A 19,486-nucleotide genomic window follows, 5' to 3' on the forward strand; every position below is an offset into this window, starting at 1 on the left:
AAGTGTGTTCCTGGTGCACACATGCACATGTATGCACACATACACGGATGCATGTGCATGCACACGCGCTGGTGCAGCCACACACAACTGAAACAAACGCTTCCTGAGAGGATACTTACCCTGTCTACTTGGGATGCATTCTGACATTTTTCTCTTCTGTTCTGTTTTGCAAGCCATGAAGCTGATTTTTTATGACCCCTATTGGAAGGCACTCTAGAGAACACTGTCCCCACGCAGAGGCCTGGCCCATGGCCAGAGATGTAGTAGCTGAAACACGTCTTTTTTTTCTTTTGAGACAGGGTCTTGCTCTGTTACCCAGGCTGGAATGCAGTGGCACGATCATAGCTCACTGCAGCCTTGAACTCCTAGGCTCATGTGATCCTTCCACCTCAGCCTCCAGAATAGCCAGGACTACAGGTGCACACCACCATGCCCAGCTAATTGTTTTATTTTTTAGAGAGATGTGGTCTTGCTATGTTGCCCAGGCTGGTCTTGAACTCCTGGGCTCAAGCAATCCACCCACCTCAGCCTCCCAAAGTGGAGGGATTACAGGCTTGAGTGAAATGTAAGCCTTTATAGGGCTCCTGGAGTTCTCCCCTTGGTAGGTGGGCATGGGAAGCTACAGATGTGATTCTGCTTCTCAGCCCTGATGCCACCACTCTCCCCAAGGCGAAAGGCTTTCCCTCCTGTAAGGCGGAAGGACAGGGATTGGCTGCCCACTCCCACCCTGCCCCTCCAGGCTGGTCTAAGTGCTTTTGTTCTGCTGCTTTGTTTGGTTGGATTTTTTTAAAAAAATAATAGTTGTAGATTTATAGGAAAAAATAATTGACAATAGTGGAGAGTTCCCTATACCCCACACCCAGTTTCCCCTCCTATTAACACCTTGCATTAGTATGGCACAGTGTTATCATTAATGAACCAGTATTGATACATCATTATTTAGTGAATCCATGCTTATTCATATTTGTTTAGTTTTTACCTAATGTCTTTTTTCTGTTCCAGAATCCCATCCAGGACCCCACAGTACATGTAGTCAGCCACCTTCCCCGTAGCTGTGATAGTTTCTCAGACGTTCCTGGTGTGGGAGTGGTTTTAAAAACCAGTAATCAGAGCATCAGCTCCTCTAACTCCATACTTAGAATTTCCAGTGGTTCCCCTTTGCACTTGGAATAAAACCCAAACTCCTTCCCCTGGCTTCTGAGAGCTCCCTGTGGCCTGATCCCCACAGGCCTCTCTGCATCCCCTGCACAGGAGAGGCCTTCTGGCTCATACTTACTTGTCTTTCAGTTCTTAGGTGAAATGTCACCTCCCCAGAGAAGCTCTGACCCCTTCTCCCAGTCTTGTTATGTTCCCCTACTGGTCTCTCTCGAAGTCCCCTGCTTTTCCCTCCACGCTGCCGACATCATTTGTAATTCTATGTTCATTTCATGTCTGTTCCCCTAGACTGTCAGCCTGTTGACAGCAGGCATGGGCCCATTTTGTCCATACAGCATCTAATTAGTGCCCTGCATACTGGGGATGGATGAAGGCACAGGTGAAGATGTTGTCACAAAGGGTTGCCCACAAACCCAAACCCCATGGGTTACATAAGACAGGAACTTATTTCTCTCACATACAGTTCAGAGGTGAGTGGCCCAGGCCAGCAGGGCTTGGTCATCTTATGACTTCCACCTTGAGGTCCAAGGTCACCATTTCTCAGCCAGCAGGAAGGGGGAGAGGGGAAGTGGAAGGTAAGCAGCTTCCAGCTGCATGAGTTTGAAATTGATCACGTCCGTCAGATAGAACTTAGACACGTGGCCACCCTAGCTGCCAGGAAGTCTGGGAAATGTGGTCTGGCAGGCACTCATCTTCCTGCTAATATTCTAGGAAAGTGCTGTTCTGTGGCTAAAAGGAAGACATAGAGGGTGTATTCTGTAGTGAACAGAGCACCCTGGCTGACCTTGGCCCTACCCAACCTGGCAGTCCCTGGGTCCCGTCGAGGGGCTCTGACTGGCACATCCACTGCTGAAGCCCCTCTGCTTGCTCCTGCAGGGTGCCGGACACAAGCCCTGGACCTCATCTTCATGTTGGACACCTCTGCCTCAGTAGGGCCTGAGAATTTTGCTCAGATGCAGAGCTTTGTGAGAAGCTGTGCCCTCCAGTTTGAGGTGAACCCTGACGTGACACAGGTCGGCCTGGTGGTGTATGGCAGCCAGGTGCAGACTGCCTTCGGGCTGGACACCAAACCCACCCGGGCTGCGCTGCTGCGGGCCATTAGCCAGGCCCCCTACCTAGGTGGGGTGGGCTCAGCCGGCACCGCCCTGCTGCACATCTATGACAAAGTGATGACTGTCCAGAGGGGCGCCCGGCCTGGTGTCCCCAAAGCTGTGGTGGTGCTCACAGGCGGGAGAGGCGCAGAGGATGCAGCCGTTCCTGCCCAGAAGCTGAGGAACAATGGCATCTCTGTCTTGGTCGTGGGCGTGGGGCCTGTCCTAAGTGAGGGTCTGCGGAGGCTTGCAGGTCCCCGGGATTCCCTGATCCACGTGGCAGCTTACGCCGACCTGCGGTACCACCAGGACGTGCTCATTGAGTGGCTGTGTGGAGGTGAGTCGGGGAATCCACACCCTCAGGGCTGCCCCCATGGCAGGCCCTCAGCCTGAGCCTTCACATACATCATGACGAGGATGGCAGCTCTTCCCAGCTACTGAGCACTTGGCTTCCCAAGTGCCAGGTTCTGTGCTAAACCCCATGCTCACATAAAATCCTACAGTAGGCATAACCATCCTATTTGACATTTAAGGTATAGAAAGTTTAACTAACATAGATAACTCCCTCCCAAACTTGAGAATTTATGCATTCCCTTTAAACAGAACACACTTTTAGAATATCCACAAGCTTCCTAAGGGTCTAAAGATCCCACATTCACACTGACTTGGGCAGTGACAGAGCCCAGAGCAAACAGGGCCAGGCCAGCCCAAATCCAGTGACCTCCTCTTCACCTTCTTAAAAGAGACAGGAGAATCACTTGAACCAGGGAGGTGGAGGTTGTGGTGAGCCAAGATTGCGCCATTGTACTCCAGCCTGGGCAACAAGAGCAAGACTCTGCCTCAAAAAAAAAAAAAAAAAAAAAAAATCTGCCATGTGTATGGCACATCTGAGCAATGGACTCTCCATGAGTCTGTAGGAGAGCTGGGTCTTACTAACCTAGCCAAGTGGTATGCAGCACCAACCATGAGCTACCAGGGCAAAGGGAGACATGACTCTAGTAGCCTTGCACCTCTACTGGGCTTACTTAGGGTAGGGGTCTTCGGGTCTCACCCATGCCTGGCTGGCCTGGTGGGTGTGGTGTTCTCCATTGTAGAAGCCAAGCGGCCAGTCAACATCTGCAAACCCAGCCCATGCATGAATGAGGGCAGCTGCGTCCTGCAGAATGGGAGCTACCGCTGCGAGTGTCGGGATGGCTGGGAGGGCCCCCACTGCGAGAACCGTGAGTGGAGCTCTTGCTCTGTATGTGTGAGCCAGGGATGGTATTGCGAGTCCTGCCAAGTCCCACAAACTCAGCTGAAGGCAGGTTCTAAAACATTCGTTCAGTGGAAGAAATTATTCAGTCGTTTACCCACGAAACATTCAGTGAGTACCTCCTGCATCCCAGACATTGTTCTCAGTGCAGGAACATAGCAGTAAACAAATGAATAAAACCTCTGCCCTCATGGAGCTTCCATTCTAATGGGAAGACAATAAGCAAATAATACAACATGTGGTGTGGTAGACGGTGCTAAGCACCCCAGAGAAAGTCATGACAACTAGGAGGGAGGCCACAGTTAGGAGCACAGTAGATCCAGGGTACAGGGATGTAGACGGAGGCAGGGATGGGTAAATGCGGTGGTGGGAGCTGCTGGAAGCTCTTTTTGGGGTGCTTTCTATTTGCTCAGTAAAATGGGAGGAACAGCTAAGTGAGGACGAGGAGGAGGTGCTAGAGGTTTGAGAGAAAAGAAGTCACTGTCAAGGGTAACAGATTAGGACCTAGAGAGTGATCGTTGGGAGGCATTAGAGGTCCAATTATGGCTCCTGTTCATGAGTTTGAAGTTAGAACAGCCAGAAATCAGAAGACAAGTCCAGTCGGAGCCTTGGTTTTTTGGCCACGGGCAGAGGTTGGCTTCCTAAGGCCAGAGAGAAGCTCTGGAGGATAATCACATGGGGTCTCTAATCTGGCATCTTCTGCTGGGGGCGAGGTGGGTTGTAGAGTAAGAGCAGGACCTGAAGGGGTCCTCAGAGGCTGCTGGAGGGCTGAGAAGGGGATGCAGACACTCCTGTCCTCAGACTTCACTTCCTTCCCCAGGATTCTTGAGAGGAGACGCCCCTGAGGCACATGGCTCCCGTGCAGGAGGGCAGCAGCCGTACCCCTCCCAGCAACTACAGAGAAGGCCTGGGCACTGAAATGGTGCCTACCTTCTGGAATGTCTGTGCCCTAGGGTCCTTAGAATGTCTGCTTCCCGCTGTGGCCAGGACCACTATTCTCACTGAGGGAGGAGGATGTCCCAACTGCAGCCATGCTGCTTAGAGACAAGAAAGCAGCTGATGTCACCCACAAACGATGTTGTTGAAAAGTTTCGATGTGTAAGTAAATACCCACTTTCTGTACCTGCTGTGCCTTGTTGAGGCTATGTCATCTGCCACCTTTCCCTTGAGGATAAACAAGGGGTCCTGAAGACTTAAATTTAGCGGCCTGACATTCCTTTGCCCACAATCAATGCTCGCCAGAATGTTGTTGACACAGTAATGCCCAGCAGAGGCCTTTACTAGAGCATCCTTTGGACCGCGAAGGCCACGGCCTTTCAAGATGGAAAGCAGCAGCTTTTCCACTTCCCCAAAGACATTCTGGATGCATTTGCATTGAGTCTGAAAGGGGGCTTGAGGGACGTTTGTGACTTCTGGCGACTGCCTTTTGTGTGTGGAAGAGACTTGGAAAGGTCTCAGACTGAAATGTGACCAATTAACCAGCTTGTTTGATGATGGCGGAGGGGCTGAGTGTGCAATGGGCCCAGGTCTGGAGGGGCCACGTAAAATCGTTGTGAGTCGTGAGCAGTGTCCACCTGAAGGGTCTTCCTTTCGAAAGAGGCTGCGGCCAGAGACTGTGGCTCATGCTTGTGATCCCAGCACTTTGGAGGCTGAGGCAGGTGGATCACCCAAGGTCAGGAGTTTGAGACCAGCCTGGCCAATGTGGTGAAACTTTGTCTTTACTTAAAATACAAAAGGTAGCCGGGGGTGGTGGCGGGTGCCTATAATCCCAGCTACTCAGGAGGCTGAGACAGGAGAATGGCTTGAACCTGGGAGGCGGAAGTTGCAGTGAGCTGAGATCTCACCACTGCACTCCAGTCTGGGCAACAAGAGTAAAAATGTGTCTCAAAAAGAAAAAAAATGTACTTAGGAGGAGTTAATTGTGGCGTGTTTATGGAATTATTTCCTTATTCTCCTTTTAGTGGGGCAAAGAGAAGTAAGATTCTTAAACTCAAAAATATAGGATAAAGAAACTTACAGAGATTTTGCTTTTTAAAGCATTGATCTTACACTGTCTAGGTTTAATTTTGTTTTGCTTTGCTTTTCTACACAGTTTTTAAAGAAATATTTCAAGAAATGTTGGTTATTTATTAAACAGGGATATTTGTACCTATGTGGCAAAGAGGCATATTTGGAATATTCTCTGGCAAACTAGATACTTACTTACCTATCGCTGCAGTATTTAGGAATTACTTCTTCTCCTTGGTTGTGTTGTTTAGAGTTGGATTTTCTGTAGAAATCTTTCTAGAGCTCTGATGTGACTCCAGACACTTTATCGTTTTTCTTTTTTTTGAGACGGAGTTTTGCTCTTGTTGCCCAGGCTAGAGTGCAGTGGTACAATCTTGGCTCACTGCAACCTTTGCCTCCCAGGTTGAAGTGATTCTCATGCCTCAGCCTCTTGAGTAGCTGGGATTATAGGCACGTGCCACCATGCCTAGCTAATTTTTGTATCTTTAGTTAGAGACAGGGTTTCACCATGTTGGCCAGGCTAGTCTCGAACTTCTGACCTCAGGTGATCCCCCTGCCTTGGCCTCCCAAAGTGCTGGGATTACAGGGGTGAACCACTGTGCCTGGCCCATTTTTCTTTATAAATATTTTAACATAATGTTTTATAGACAAACATTCAAGGGTACTTTGGCTTTAAGAACTTCAGGATTTCTGGTGCTAGAAAAGTGCTTGAAGCAGTATCACCAAGATTTTAGATATTAAAAAGTCTGGTGTACCAGACATTGAGTCATAATCATCTATATTCAAGGGATACTTTCATTGATAACTTTGTTATTATGCTGCCCTTCACAGAAGACAACATCCGGGGCAGGATCACATGCTCCCTAGCAGATGCTGATCAGTGATGTCATAGAAATTACATGAATGCATTGTCTTTAAATAGCAGTTTAACCATGTTATAATGTAGGCTTTTTGTCTTGTTCCGGGCTGGTATTTGGGTGCCCTGATTGAATTACTTGGATTTAAACAGCAAACTGTGGGCTCTCGACTTACATAGTAAAGGCCTTTACTGTTTCTTTGTAGGAAATGGGTTTCTCGCCTTTGAAACATTTTTTCCCCTTTTGTAGTGACAGTGCCACTAAATAGTTCAGCTTTTGTCAGTCCCCCAGGAAAGTGCTATCCTATGGCCTAACTAGCCAAGCCTTTTTTCTTTCATTTAAAAGAAATTAGCTTTAATTTTTACCTTTAATTACTTATTCAAATAAGACAGAAATATATTTTCCTTGCAATAATTAAAACATTGCATATAGGCCATGCATTTCCTTATTTTCTCTGAACGATCCTGATTCCAGTCATCTTGTTGAATACCCTAGTTCTAATAATTGACTCTTGCTTTTCTAGAGAAATATTTCCAAATGATGCTAGTTTTGTCTCTTCCTTTCAAAGTTGTATACCACTTCTTTTTCTTGTCATTTTGCATTGCCTGGGACCTCCAGAATAATGTTTCATGAAGTAGCATGTATCCATATCTGGTTCTTGACTTTTTCATCATTATAATTGTTTTCTATGGGTTACTTATCAGTTTAAGAATGCTTAATTCCTAGATGAACTAAGAGTGTTTATTACATGTTGAGATTTATGGTATGCTTTTTCTTCTTCAAGATAATGCATTTTTTGTATTATCTGTTAATGTGATAGGTTATCCATTTGTATATTTTCAATCATTGAACAACCCTTGATTTTTTTGGATAAACTCTATTTGGTCATTATGCATCATTCTATAAACCCTGCTGAATTTTTTATTTGCCAACATCTTATTTCAGATTCTTTTAATCTGTGTCCAACAATGAGATTTGTTTTCTTTTGCAATTTGTTTTGAATTTTTGGTATCAGAGCTATACTAACCTTATAATGGAAAATACATATTTCTCAAACTTTTACACTGATATATTCATAGTATTTTCTTATAATTTGAAAAATCTTGTCAGTATCTGTATTAAGGCCTCCATTTCAGTTCTGCTATTTCATATTGCCTTAGGTTGTCTATTTGTCTCTTTAATGAACCTGATTTTGATTTTGTCATTTTTAAAATAAACACATTTATGCTATAAACTTCCTTAATTACTACTTAGGCAACCTTCCCAGTATTGGTATGTTTCTTTTTTCCCAAGAATTCTTTAGGAGTATATTTAACTTCTGGGAGGAGTACTGATTTTTCATTCACTTATATATGATCAATTTCTGCAGATGTTTCCTGTGTCTTTGGTATGTTGTTAACTGTACAACTAAAATTTGCTTTCAGCCTTATCTATGCTCTTTGATTCAAGGAGGCTGAGTTTCCTGCTAGGATCCCATCTTGTAGTTCAGTGTGTAAATAACCAAAACATTTCCTCCCTTGAAAACCCCCCAGGCCCTGCCCCAAGTCATTTCATGAACTACGAGGAAAACTTCAAATACAATGAACATTTTATTTTAAAAAACCTAACTCACCACTTGGTAAAAGGTCACCAAATGTTTATGAGAGAGGAAATAAGAATAAAAAAGACATTTAGTTCTCAGGAACAAGTGTTAGAGAACTGATACACAACCCTCCAGAAATGAGGCAGAGATAATAGATGAAATGTTTCAACCTGTGTTAAAAAAAAAAAAAAATGCCATCAGAGGAAAAGACAGGGGCAGCACAAGGAACAGCACTGCCAATTTTAAGAGGGCGATCACCCTAACCAAAAATCACCACTTTGTTCTTGGAAGGAGAATGAACATTAAACAGAACTTAAAATCAGGGACTATTTATATTAAATAACTCTTCCCTTAAAAATGGCCTGATCACAGCAATGAATCTGTAAACACAGAGTAATTTTTTTTCCTACAGTAAAGAGTCACTTTAATCTCAAAAGATACTTTTCACTGTTCTAAATGACAGGATTTTAAGCATTTTTTCCTATATATAATACAGCATCACTTAAAATTTTATTTAAAGACAGTTGATTCAGGCCTGCCTTGGACTGGAAAGAAGTCTTTAACTTAGTGGGATCAGTGCTTCAGCTTGGTCCCAAATATTTTCCCCTGTTATTGTTTCTCAAAACTCATGTTATAGATGGTTTTACAGATGATGTCAATGCTGTTTAAAATCACTGAAGACTGAGTTGGGCCTGGTAATATTGGAGAGAACTGAAGGCAAGGATGGTTTAATCCCCAACTGCTAAGTATTGGATAAGAGATGATGGCCAGGAGTTTAGGTCTTCTCACTCACCAAAGCCACGTGACCCATAAGACAGGGCCCTGCTTCCTTGATTCATCTTCCACCAAAGTCTAAACACGAGGTTTTCACTATTTAAAAATCTTAGTAAAGCAATTGATGACAACTTCAAAAAAGAAAGAAACACAGAACATCCCGAAATACAACGTCTTGTTTACATCCAATAGACTTAGGTCTCCAAAGAAGCCTCCTTTTTGTTGTATTATTTCCTTTGGCTCTGAAAAGGGACAGAGCGTCCTCTTAGCTGAAGCTCTCCATTCACAGTACCTCAGTCTTTGCTTTTTCTTCTAAACAGACTCACCCTTTCACATAGTTTTTGCTTTAACAAAGCAGGATTGTCACCAAGGTCCACCTTGACATGAGAGTCTTTAGATGAAGCTTGTTTTCTAACTTGCTCCTTTCTTCTCCCATTCCTAGGGTACCATTCAAATACCAGCACCCACCCCCCACCAAAAAGATAGTTAGTTATCCACTGTAGCAACCTTGATATACATAGAAAAAATGTGAGAAAAACTATTTTAGGCATAGAGGTGATAAATGTTTCAAACCCTGTGTGTTCATCACTGCTTAGAGTGCCTATTCAGAGATTTTGAGACTGTGGCACAACAGCGAGTGCCTATAAGTGATGTCTCTCACAGCAACAAGGGAGTGGAGGTTCAGATGCTTGCATGGATTTATTGGTTAGCCATTGTTGTGGGACCTCCAAATATCTCCAGCAGGTAAGGAGGATAGGAATAAGGAGCAGAATTTGCCAAAAGCAAAGGCAGCCCTAGGCATGTTCTTTAGTGTACAAATGAGTAAATGAGTAAATGATTAATGATACTTTTTTGACTAGCCATCAGGGAGAAACCGCATCATAGCATGGATTCCTCATTCACAACTTGCTGAGAATTTTGCCAGTAGTTGGGTGGGCAACTTTGGGCAATTCAAACCACCTATGTGAGTCTGTTTCTTTAGTTTTAATGGTAGAAGTCCTGTGGAGTCACTGACTGACTTTTTGGTTTGAAAACTCAGTCATAATCTGTCCCTGAGCTGCAGCTGGCCTCCTGGGATCTACCCATAACTGTGTGGAGGGCAAGAACTGAAGCATCCCCAAGCTCACGGGGAAGGATGCTCGAACCAAGTGCAGGCACCTTTCTGGTTGGTCAGTGCCAGAGACTGAGCTGAAGGCATAGCAAAGCCATGGCCACTCCTTGGTGAGTGCTGAGCCCTTGCTCAGAGCTGGTGCCAAAAGCCACAAAGCACCACCTGGGTCAGAAGATGGGCCCCTACCTTAGTGACATTTCTGCTGGCCCCAAGGGAGGCTGGGAGTGACTGCTTACCTTGGCTTTCTGGAGTACAGTGCCTTTGCCTGTGACCATGACCGAGAGAGGCCTGTTCTTGAGTGTGGTTGCAGAGTTGACTGGGGTACAGTCTGGGGCAGAGGCAGGTGTGACAGCTTTGGGCTGTGGTTACAGGAGGAGAGCAAGGGCTGAGTCAAGGGGAGGGAGATGTGACCCACCCACCCCAACCCATGTCCAGGGAGCCCCGCAAGCAGCCCAGAGGCCGCAGTTCCAGCACTCACGCGGGGGCTCACGTTCTCCAGGTGGGTGGTGTCCACGGTGGTGCCTAACGTCACAGGCCCTGCCTCAGCCTTCTTCAGGTTGTCCTTCACCTCCATGATGCTGAGCTCCAGGTCCACGCGCCTGCTCTCCTCGCCCCGGCACTCCTCATCAATTTCCTTCAGCTTCTGCTCCAGGCTTGCCAGGACTTCCTTGTCTGGAGAGAGAATTATGCAGGTGTCAGAGAACAGCATCTCAGCCCAGGCCAGGGAGCCCTGCTGGGTGGAGGCAGGATCTACATACCCCGCCACCCGAGAAGGACCACAGGTCTGGCCCCAACACTCAGAGCCAGGAGGGGCCTGTATGCCGGGGCAGCCTGGAGGCCTCCTTTAGCTAGCATTCTGCAAAGGCTGGGAGGCTCTTGGGGAGGAGAGCTCTGGCTTCACTAAGGGGCATGAGTCTGAGGCCTAAGTCCCTTCTTGTAGGTTCTCAGAGACTCTTGGTTGCTTTGACAGTGACCCAAAAGGGTGAGGGGCTTTATTCATGGCCCATGGAGGAGGGCTGGGCAGCTTGACCTGCCCTACCAAGTTCCCTCAATCCTCTGGCTTCCCTAGGCCTAACAGAGCAGGAGTCCTCAGCCCTGGCTCCTCCTGTTAACCCTGGACCTCTCGGGTTGATGCTGCCACACCGTGAAATGATGCCTAGGGCCTGTATCCTAGAAGCTCACTGCTGGAGGAAAGGATGGTATCACATATGTACCACATAGAGTCCTGAGCACAGGGCCACTGTTTAAGAAAAATTCACAGATGCTATTGAAGGACCATCTCTAAAGAGGGAAGGAAAAGAAAACGTATACTAATAATGTTTTGAAGATTGGAGTTTAAAAAAATACAGTTCAAGCTGGGTGCAGTGGTTCACGCCTGTAATCCCAGTACTTTGGGAGGCTGAGGCAGGCAGATCACTTAAGGCCAGGAGTTCGAGACCATCCTGGCCAACATGGTGAAATCCCATCTCTACTAAAAATACAAAAACTAGCTGGACATGGTGGCGGATGCCTGTAATCCCAGCTACTCAGGAGGCTGAGACAGGAGAATCGCTTGAACCCAGGAGGCAGAGGTTGCAGTGACCCAAGATCACGCCACTGCACTCCAGCCTGGGCAACAGAGCAAGACTGTCTCAAAAAAAGAAAGCCAGTGGGTGACTTTGCACCCTCAAGACCTTCCCTCACCAGTCAGCTGAGTTTGTCCTCAAACCTGCACCGCTGCTCTTGCTTGTTCATACACCTCTACAATTTAAATAAGCACAAAGTTACTCCATGAAAACTAAGTCAAATACTTTGGAAAGGTTCTAGAAGAGGCAGGTTGCAGCTGGGCATGGTGGCTCACACCTGTAATCCCAGCACTTTGGGAGGCCAAGGCAGGTGTCCCTTGGGCTCAGGAGCTCTAGACCAGCCTGGGCAACATTGCAAGACCCCATCTCAATATTTTTTTAATTTTGAAATTTTAAATGCAGCAGATTGCCAGGAAATAGCTGTCAAATGATATGAGTGTGATTTGGAAGATAATCTAAAAGACTTCTTGGCAAGTATCTTAAGTTTTTGTTGACTTTCAAGAAATGAAGGCTGGAAATGAAGGCTGATGCATTAACGGGTGTAGGTAATGCATGAAGGATGACATGAGACTCCAGTCAGCCAACCAGAGCTCAAAAAATCTGCAGCGCCAGGTCCTCAAAAGATGGGCCAAGGAATATACATTTAAGTGACAATAAAACACGGCCTATGCATAACCCTGTAAAACTTCCTTTAACTAGCTTTTACGATGACCTGCTGGTCCTATTGATGTTCCGTCAGAGGCTTTCTCTCTATGTCCAGGAGAATGACCTTTCAGACAGGATTGGAAGAAAGGACACACAAGGGAGCACCCACCCAGGCCAAGGGTTGAAGGGGCCAGGGCCCACTGATTGAGAAGGTATGGTGACAGCCAGATCTTCCGCCAAAAAGTTAAGCCTACACGGCCCTCTGAGCTGAGGGTCCTTCCCCACTGGGGGGCCCCTTACCTGTGCATTTCAGTAGGGTTTCCTTTAGCTCCCGTTTCTCTTTCCGGAGCTGAGCCAGGTGCCCCCGGATTTCTTCCTTCTTCTTTTCAAGCCTCTCCTTCTCCTCTGTGTACCGCTTCACCTCAGCTTCTGTCCGATTCTTGCCAAGCTTGATCTCTACAGACCCAGAGAGGGAAGCCCCAGGTAAGCAGAGCTGGATCATGAGGGCTGTCCCCAGTCTACTCCCCAGGCTCGGATAGAACCTGGGGCTTTGGCACAAAGCCCTGCTAGGCTGGATGCCAGACCTGGACAGGTCCCTCTACCTCTCTGAACTTGTTTCCTAATCTGAAAACGATGGTGTGATGGTTAATATTGAATGTCAACTTGATTGGATTGAAGGATGCAAAGTATTGTTGCTGGGTGTGTCTGTGAGCGTGTTGCCAAAGGAGATTAACATTTGAATCAGTGGACTGGGAGAGGCAGACCCGCTCTCAGTCTGGGTGGGCACCACCTAATCAGCTGCCAGCATGGCTAGAATAAAGCAGGCAGAAGAACGTGGAAGGACTTGACTTGCTGAGTCTTCCCCAGCCTTCATCTTTCTCCCATGCTGGATGCTTCCTGCCCTTGAACATCAGATTCCAAGTTCTTCAGCTTTTGGACTCTTAGACTTACACCAGTGATTTGCCAGGGGCTCTCGGGCCTTTGGCCACAGACTGAAGGCTGCACTGTCGGCTTCCCTACTTTTGAGGCTTTGGGACTTGGACTGATCCACCACTGGCTTCCTTGCTCCTCAACTTGCAGAAGGCCTATCGTGGGACTTGACCTTGTGATCGTGTGAGTCAATTCTCCTTAATAAACGCCCTTTCATATATACATCTATCCTATTAGTTCTGTCCCTCTAGAGAACCCTGACTAATACAGATGGAATCGGGCTAACTTCCCCAAGCACAAGTACCTGCACTGGTCACGCGCAACCTGTCCTTCACAGGTGGGCTGGCACCAGGTGGGGTGGCCACCACGGCATCCGGGCAGCTCGGTGGGAAGGAGATTCTCTGCTGTTCCGTCTGGATTTTGACGGTGGTGATTCTCAGGGAAGGATCCTCTGGCTCCAAACTCTCCAGCTGCTTTGGGGGAAAGCAGACCTGACTCAGCTGGCTGAAGGGGCGCGGGAAGGTGGTCTTGCTGTCCTGCAGGGGAGGGCCTGTACCTGTTCTCCCAGGTTCTCTGGACACTTTATGCAGGGCTCATCTGGGGTGGGACCTGGGCCTGGGTCTGCAGGGAGGGCCTCAGTTGCATTGTCCAGGCAGGACAATGTCGGGGAGGAGGCCTGGGCCTGTGCACTGCTGGGGCCGTGCAGAAAGGACTTGACAGGTGTGAGGTCCAGGTACACTCGGTCAGATTCTCTCTCATTTGGGTCATCTGCAACAGGGGTGGCTTCCTCGGTAGGCTCCACCTGCAGGAGAGAGTGAGTCTGGGGCATTCACCATTACCTCTACTCCCTCAGCTGTGGAGGGGGTACCAGCCCTGCCTCACAGCTCTGGTGCCCATCTCACAGTGTTCCAAGAGATCTCCCTCCCTGCTGGGGGGGGCCACTGGTTGAGTCCTAGATATGTCACTCGAGGTGGAAGACCCAGACAGAGCACTTAACTTCCCTGAACCTTATTTCCTCATCTGTAAAGAGGAAAAGAGCAGCATCTTCCCATAAGGTGGTTAGGATTCAAGGAGATCATCTGCAGGAGGTCCTCAGCTCAGCACAGGGTTCAGTGCCCAACACGTGGAAGTTGCCATCGGTGTGATCATCCCACTCAACAACCGATTTGGACCTGGAAGCCTACTGGTGCCTCCACTCCCAATCCCACCACCACACCCCTAGCCCTGACGAGAGGGGTTCACCGGTGTTTCATCTAGATAAGTCCCCAAGCCAAGCAAACTGCACAGCCTCACATATAGGAGACAGCCTTGTTGCACTTAGGTGTCTGCACTACTGGCCTGGTAGGTGACTCAGAACCCACTCATCTCATCTCAGGGATACTCTAATGATCTCTGGCATCCAGGTGTTGAGGTTGGTAGGAGGAGGGCCTGGAGAGGCCCAGGCCGCTGCCTGGCCGGGTCCTTACCGCAGCTGTGAGCTCTGACAGTTCCACGTCATCATACAGCTCCTCCTGGCGGTCCTGGCTAGGCAGGCCATCGATGTAAGTGTTGGGCTCTGAGAACTTTCTCTGCATCAGTCTGGAAACAGGGCGAGGTGGCACGCATGAAGCAGCCGGGGCAGGGTGGCGAAAGCACCAGACTCCAAGGATTCCCAGTGAGGAGTGGTTGCCGTGAAAGTGGTGGCCACACAAGAGATCTGGGGGCTGACACTCACCTCCATGGATCTGAGGGCACCTCCTCCCTCTTTTCCCAGTGCCTTCTTCCTGAAATTCTTGGTTCGAGATTTTCCTCCCAGAAAGACAACCTTCCCTTGCCCATACGCCTTGTCCTAGGATCCCTTTGCCATCTTCTCCCCGATTCCTCCCTTCTAGGATCTCCTTCCAGCAACCACAACAAAAAACCCCTTCTCATTTCATCTTCACAATACACTTGGGGTGGCGCAGGCCAGACACTATCCCCGTTTGGTCCATGAGAAAACTGATTCTGTTTCAGTGGCTCGGCCGGCTTCCACGAGACTGGCTCTACCACCCTGACCAGAGAACGCCCTCTCCCTCAGCCCTAGTTTGCTCATCTGGAAACAGAAGCACCACCCCCTGACCTGCTTTTCTCCAGGGTGTGCTGGAGACCCAGTGAGGGATTCACCAGAAGGACAAGTAGGAGGTCAGGAAAGGTGACAGCTCTGCCTGGAGGAGCTGGAGAGTCTAACTGCCTCTGAGGATGCCAAAGCCGCCCCCGGGGCCCGAAGCCTGGCTCGGCTCCTTGCTCTTAGCTCAGCTTCTGGCTCTTGGCCGGGCCTCCCTGAGGGCTACTCCTTGGCTTCACATTTTCCTGCTGCTGGGCAGAGTGGGGTGGGACCCTGTGCTCCCTGCTGCCCCTGACTCTGGCTGACCCAGGGCCTACAGCATGGCCAGGAATAAGAGAGTGTACAGAGGAAGGGTCCAAATTACTCACAAGAGAGAGTTTTTGGCCGCACTCACAATACAGGAGACCCTATCGGCATCCACATAGTCGTAGGTGAACTCTTCTGGGTCTGTCTTGGAGCCTGACTCAGAGAGCAGGAGACCCAGCCAGTGGCCCATTTCCTCGGAAGACTTGGCCTGGAACAAGGCCAAGAGAGACATAAGCAGGGCCAGGCAGTGCTGCCTGGTGCCAGCCCCTCCCCACCAGGCCATGACCGTACCCCTACCCCTGAGCCTGCCCACGAAAGCCTCTGTAACAGCCCGGGGCTGTGCTTCTCCTGTTCACCAGCCTATCCCACCCCCCAGTGGCCCCAGATAATATTTCCTGTCAGTGACATCTTGATGCCACCTCAATAATGCTGTGGACTTTTGTCCCAAGGGCCATATGAGATGTATATACATTGTGTTTCTAGGAGGTGAAAACTTATCACCAGGTGGTCACTATTAAAAACTGTTAGTGACCACCTGTTAATAGTTTTTAAAATGATTTAAAAATTGTATGTCTTTTAAGTTGACACTTGTATTTTATGAACAATGCAAGTCATTCCCCCAATCCCATATACAACAAGACTTCCTGGATCCCCAAGAAATAACAACATTCAAATTTATTTTGTTCGTGGCTTCAGTAAAGTTGGGACATCTTTTAAATACCTTACACTAGCTCAGCTGCTAAATCATCATCAAAATCCCAGTGAATTTGGTATTTTTTTTTTCCAGGGGACAATGCATTCTAATCAAATGCATCCATTGGGTACCTCAATTAAAATGTCCACACTGTTTCTTACCTTTATAATGAGAAAAAACTGCCCATTTAATCAAAGCTATAGGTTTATTTTGATGAGGAAAATCAGCCCCCTTTGGTATAACCCATAGCTCCATCACATTTGCTGCTACATTCTCTTCATCAAAGAGGCCGTGATGAGCAGAATTTGACATTTAGTTGGTTTTCTTTTCCCAGTTTTTTTTTTTTTTTTTTTTTTTTTTAAAGACAGAATCTTGTTCTGTCGCCCAGGCTGGAGTGCAGTGGTGGGATCTTGGCTCACTGCAGCCTCTGCCTCCCGGCTTCAAGCAATTCTCCTGTGTCAGCCTCCCAAGTAGCTGGGACTACAGGTGCCCACCACCACACCCAGCTAATTTTTGTATTTTAGTAGAGACAGGGTTTCACCATGTTGGCCAGGCTGGTTTCAAACTCCTGACCTCGGGTGATCCACCCGCCTCAGCCTCCCAAAGTGCTGGGGTTACAGGCATGGGCCATCATGCCCAGCCCCCACTTAGTTTCAACTGGATTCTAAATACAGCTTTTCATGGGCCTCCCCTAGTCCAGGCTGCGTCTCTGCCCTGGACAGCTGCGACAGCTTCCTAACAGGTCCCTTCTTGCCCCCTCCGATCCACTCCCACCCCAGTAGCTGGAGGAAGCATCTCAAAACCCTGATCTGAGCTTGCCGCCCTCCCCTGAAAGCCATCAGGGCTCCGTTGCTCCTAGGATCAAGCCCTGTCCCTCCCACTCCAGCCTGTCACCCAGACCCCAGTACAAATCTATAGCACCCTCCCCACTTCTTTCCAGCCATTGTAGCTCAGCGATTGGCTGGGTAATTTGCTGAATAACATCACACTCCCAAACTAGGATGTAAGTGCCACAAGGACAGGGAGCCCATATTGCTCTTGTCCACCATATTCCTGTGCTGAGAAGATGTTTGTTTGTTGATGGGGAACCTCTGAATGGATGAATATAAGCTACAAGCTGGACCCTGGGAAGCAATTGCGATGTGGGTCTTTCAGCCACCAGAGGGCAGGATTGGCGCAAAGTTTGGATGAGGACCTCCACATCAAAGACTAAGTGAACGGGCATTCACGGGCAAGTGTGTGCTTCCATGCGTGGAAGGGACTCGGTCTCCGCCTGCCGCAGCTTGCAAAGCGTTATGTCACTTCTTATTTTTGTAAATGTAACATCACATCAAAGGGAGGATGGGGAGCGAGAGGAATGTAATTGTATCACAAAGCGAATTTTTTCCCCCAGATAAGCTCTAACAGTGTGGTTTTTACGTCCTGGGCCTGGAGGCTCTCCCAGCTGGTGATACCCAAACAGAACAACACCCACTTTGAATCCCCAGCAGCTTTTCCAGTAGCTCAGAGAACTAAAAATACTCCTTCTGCCCTAAGTGCAGGAAGTAGCGCATGGTTCCACTCCTATAACGCAACCACTCTGAGGTCAGAAAAGGAATGGAAATTTTTAAAAATGCAAACAATCTCAGGCAAACGAAGTAAAAATAACACGCGGGGACATCGATTCTCCCTTAGTAGCATTACAGTCCTGGAGACTGGCAGCAAACAGCCACCACCGCCACACCCTGGCTGGCCCTGCTCCCCCTGCAGGCCGGCGGTACCTCAAGCTTGGCCAGCTCCTCGCCCTTGTGGAGGATGCGGAAGGAGTAGAGGTGGTCGGGGCTGGGGTCTGGGACCACCTCGCAGCCCACCAGGCTGAGGGGTTGCTGGGCCACCTTGCTCCGGTTCCGGTCCTGGTAGAAGTGCAGGTGATTGTCCCTGACAGAGCACCAGCGAGACTTCCACTGGCTGTTCACCAGCACGTTCAGGTAACCTGCAGGAGGAAGTGCAGATGCAGGAGGGGACAGGGCTGCAGGAGGGGGACGCAGATGCAGGAGGGGGCGGGGCTTCGGGAGGGCATACAGATTAAGGAGGGGGCGGGGCTGCGGGAGGGGAAGCGGATGCAAGAGGGGACTGGGCTGCAGGAGGGGACGCAGATGCAGGAGGGGACGGGGCTGCAGGAGGGGACGCAGATGCAGGAGGGGACTGGGCTGCAGGAGGGGACGGGGCTGCAGGAGGGGACGCAGATGAAGGAGGGGGCGGGGCTGCGGGAGGGCATGCAGATAAAGGAGGGGGCGGGGCTGCGGGAGGAGACGTGGATGCGGGAGGGCACGCGGACGCAGGAGGGGATGCGGACGCAGGAGGGGATGCGGACGCAGGAGGGGATGCGGACGCAGGAGGGGATGCGGACGCAGGAGGGGACGGGGCTGCAGGAGGGGAAGCGGATGCAAGAGGGGACTGGGCTGCAGGAGGGAGCGGGGCTGCAGGAGGGAGCGGGGCTGCAGGAGGGGACGGCGCTGCAGAAGGAGATGCAGATGCAGGAGGGGACGCAGGTGCAGGAGGGGACGCAGATGCAGGAGGGGACGGGGTGCAGGAGGAGATGCAGATGCAGGAGGGAATGCAGATGCAGGAGGGGATGCAGATGCAGGAGGGGGTGCAGGTACAGGAGAGGTTGGGGTTGCAGGAGGGGACGCAGATGCAGGAGGGGACACAGATGCATGAGGGGGTGCAGATGCAGGAGGCGACGGGGCTGCAGAAGGAGATGCAGATGCAGGAGGGAATGCAGATGCAGGAGGGGATGCAGATGCAGGAGGGGATGCAGGTGCAGGAGGGGACGCAGGTGCAGGAGGGGATGGGGCTGCAGGAGGGAGCGGGGCTGGAGGGGACGGGGCTACAGGAGGAGATGCAGATGCAGGAGGGGGTGCACGTACAGGACTGGTCAGGGCTGCAGGAGGGGATGCAGATCCAGGAGGGGACGCGGGTGCAGGAGGGGACGCGGGTGCAGGAGGGGACGCAGGTGCAGGAGGGGACGCAGGTGCAGGAGGGACGGGGCTGCAGGAGGGGACGGGGCTGCAGGAGGGGACGGGGCTGCAGGAGGAGATGCAGATTCAGGAGGGGGTGCAGGTACAGGAGGGGTCGGGGCTGCAGGAGGGGATGCAGATGCAGGAGGGGACGCAGATGCAGGAGGGGGCGCAGTTGCAGGAGGCGACGGGGCTGCAGAAGGAGATGCAGATGCAGGAGGGGATGCAGATGCAGGAGGGGATGCAGGTGCAGGAGGGGATGGGGCTGCAGGAGGGGATGGGGCTGCAGGAGGGAGCGGGGCTGCAGGAGGGGACGGGGCTACAGGAGGGGACGGGGCTACAGGAGGAGATGCAGATGCAGGAGGGGATGCAGATGCAGGAGGGGATGCAGGTGCAGGAGGGGACGGGGCTGCAGGAGGGAGCGGGGCTGCAGGA

General features: G+C 49.9%; 2 protein-coding genes across 25 annotated transcripts in view; one reads left to right on the forward strand and one right to left on the reverse strand.

The window, feature by feature from the left end:
• VWA2 (von Willebrand factor A domain containing 2) overlaps window positions 1-7,607 on the forward strand; it is a 56,381-nt gene extending 48,774 nt beyond the window's left edge. For 2 of the 4 annotated variants that reach the window (XM_063782132.1, XM_016919393.4), the window contains exons 12-13: window positions 2,032-2,583; window positions 3,341-3,749. In XM_063782132.1, the coding sequence (XP_063638202.1) occupies window positions 2,032-2,583; window positions 3,341-3,657 (869 nt within the window). In that variant the 3' untranslated portion in view covers window positions 3,658-3,749. Of the gene's footprint in view, window positions 1-2,031; window positions 2,584-3,340; window positions 3,750-4,318 lie in introns of those variants that run through there. The other 2 variants (XM_016919394.4, XM_016919395.4) reach the window with 2 other exon arrangements.
• A 325-nt stretch (window positions 7,608-7,932) lies between these two features.
• The window catches only part of AFAP1L2 (actin filament associated protein 1 like 2), a 109,991-nt gene continuing 98,437 nt past the window's right edge, over window positions 7,933-19,486 (reverse strand). For 6 of the 21 annotated variants that reach the window (XM_009459286.5, XM_063782128.1, XM_024346629.3 and 3 more), the window contains 9 exons: window positions 17,813-18,024; window positions 15,421-15,566; window positions 14,436-14,547; window positions 13,526-13,771; window positions 13,274-13,442; window positions 12,340-12,495; window positions 10,308-10,501; window positions 10,066-10,188; window positions 7,933-9,156 (listed from right to left, as the gene is read on the reverse strand). In XM_009459286.5, the coding sequence (XP_009457561.1) occupies window positions 9,130-9,156; window positions 10,066-10,188; window positions 10,308-10,501; window positions 12,340-12,495; window positions 13,274-13,442; window positions 13,526-13,771; window positions 14,436-14,547; window positions 15,421-15,566; window positions 17,813-18,024 (1,385 nt within the window). In that variant the 3' untranslated portion in view covers window positions 7,933-9,129. Of the gene's footprint in view, window positions 9,157-9,883; window positions 10,189-10,307; window positions 10,502-12,339; window positions 12,496-13,273; window positions 13,443-13,525; window positions 13,772-14,435; window positions 14,548-15,420; window positions 15,567-17,812; window positions 18,025-19,486 lie in introns of those variants that run through there. The other 15 variants (XM_024346633.3, XM_063782129.1, XM_024346630.3 and 12 more) reach the window with 6 other exon arrangements.

This window comes from Pan troglodytes, chromosome 8 (assembly GCF_028858775.2).
Source record: "Pan troglodytes isolate AG18354 chromosome 8, NHGRI_mPanTro3-v2.0_pri, whole genome shotgun sequence".
Classification (NCBI taxonomy): Eukaryota; Metazoa; Chordata; class Mammalia; order Primates; family Hominidae; genus Pan; species Pan troglodytes.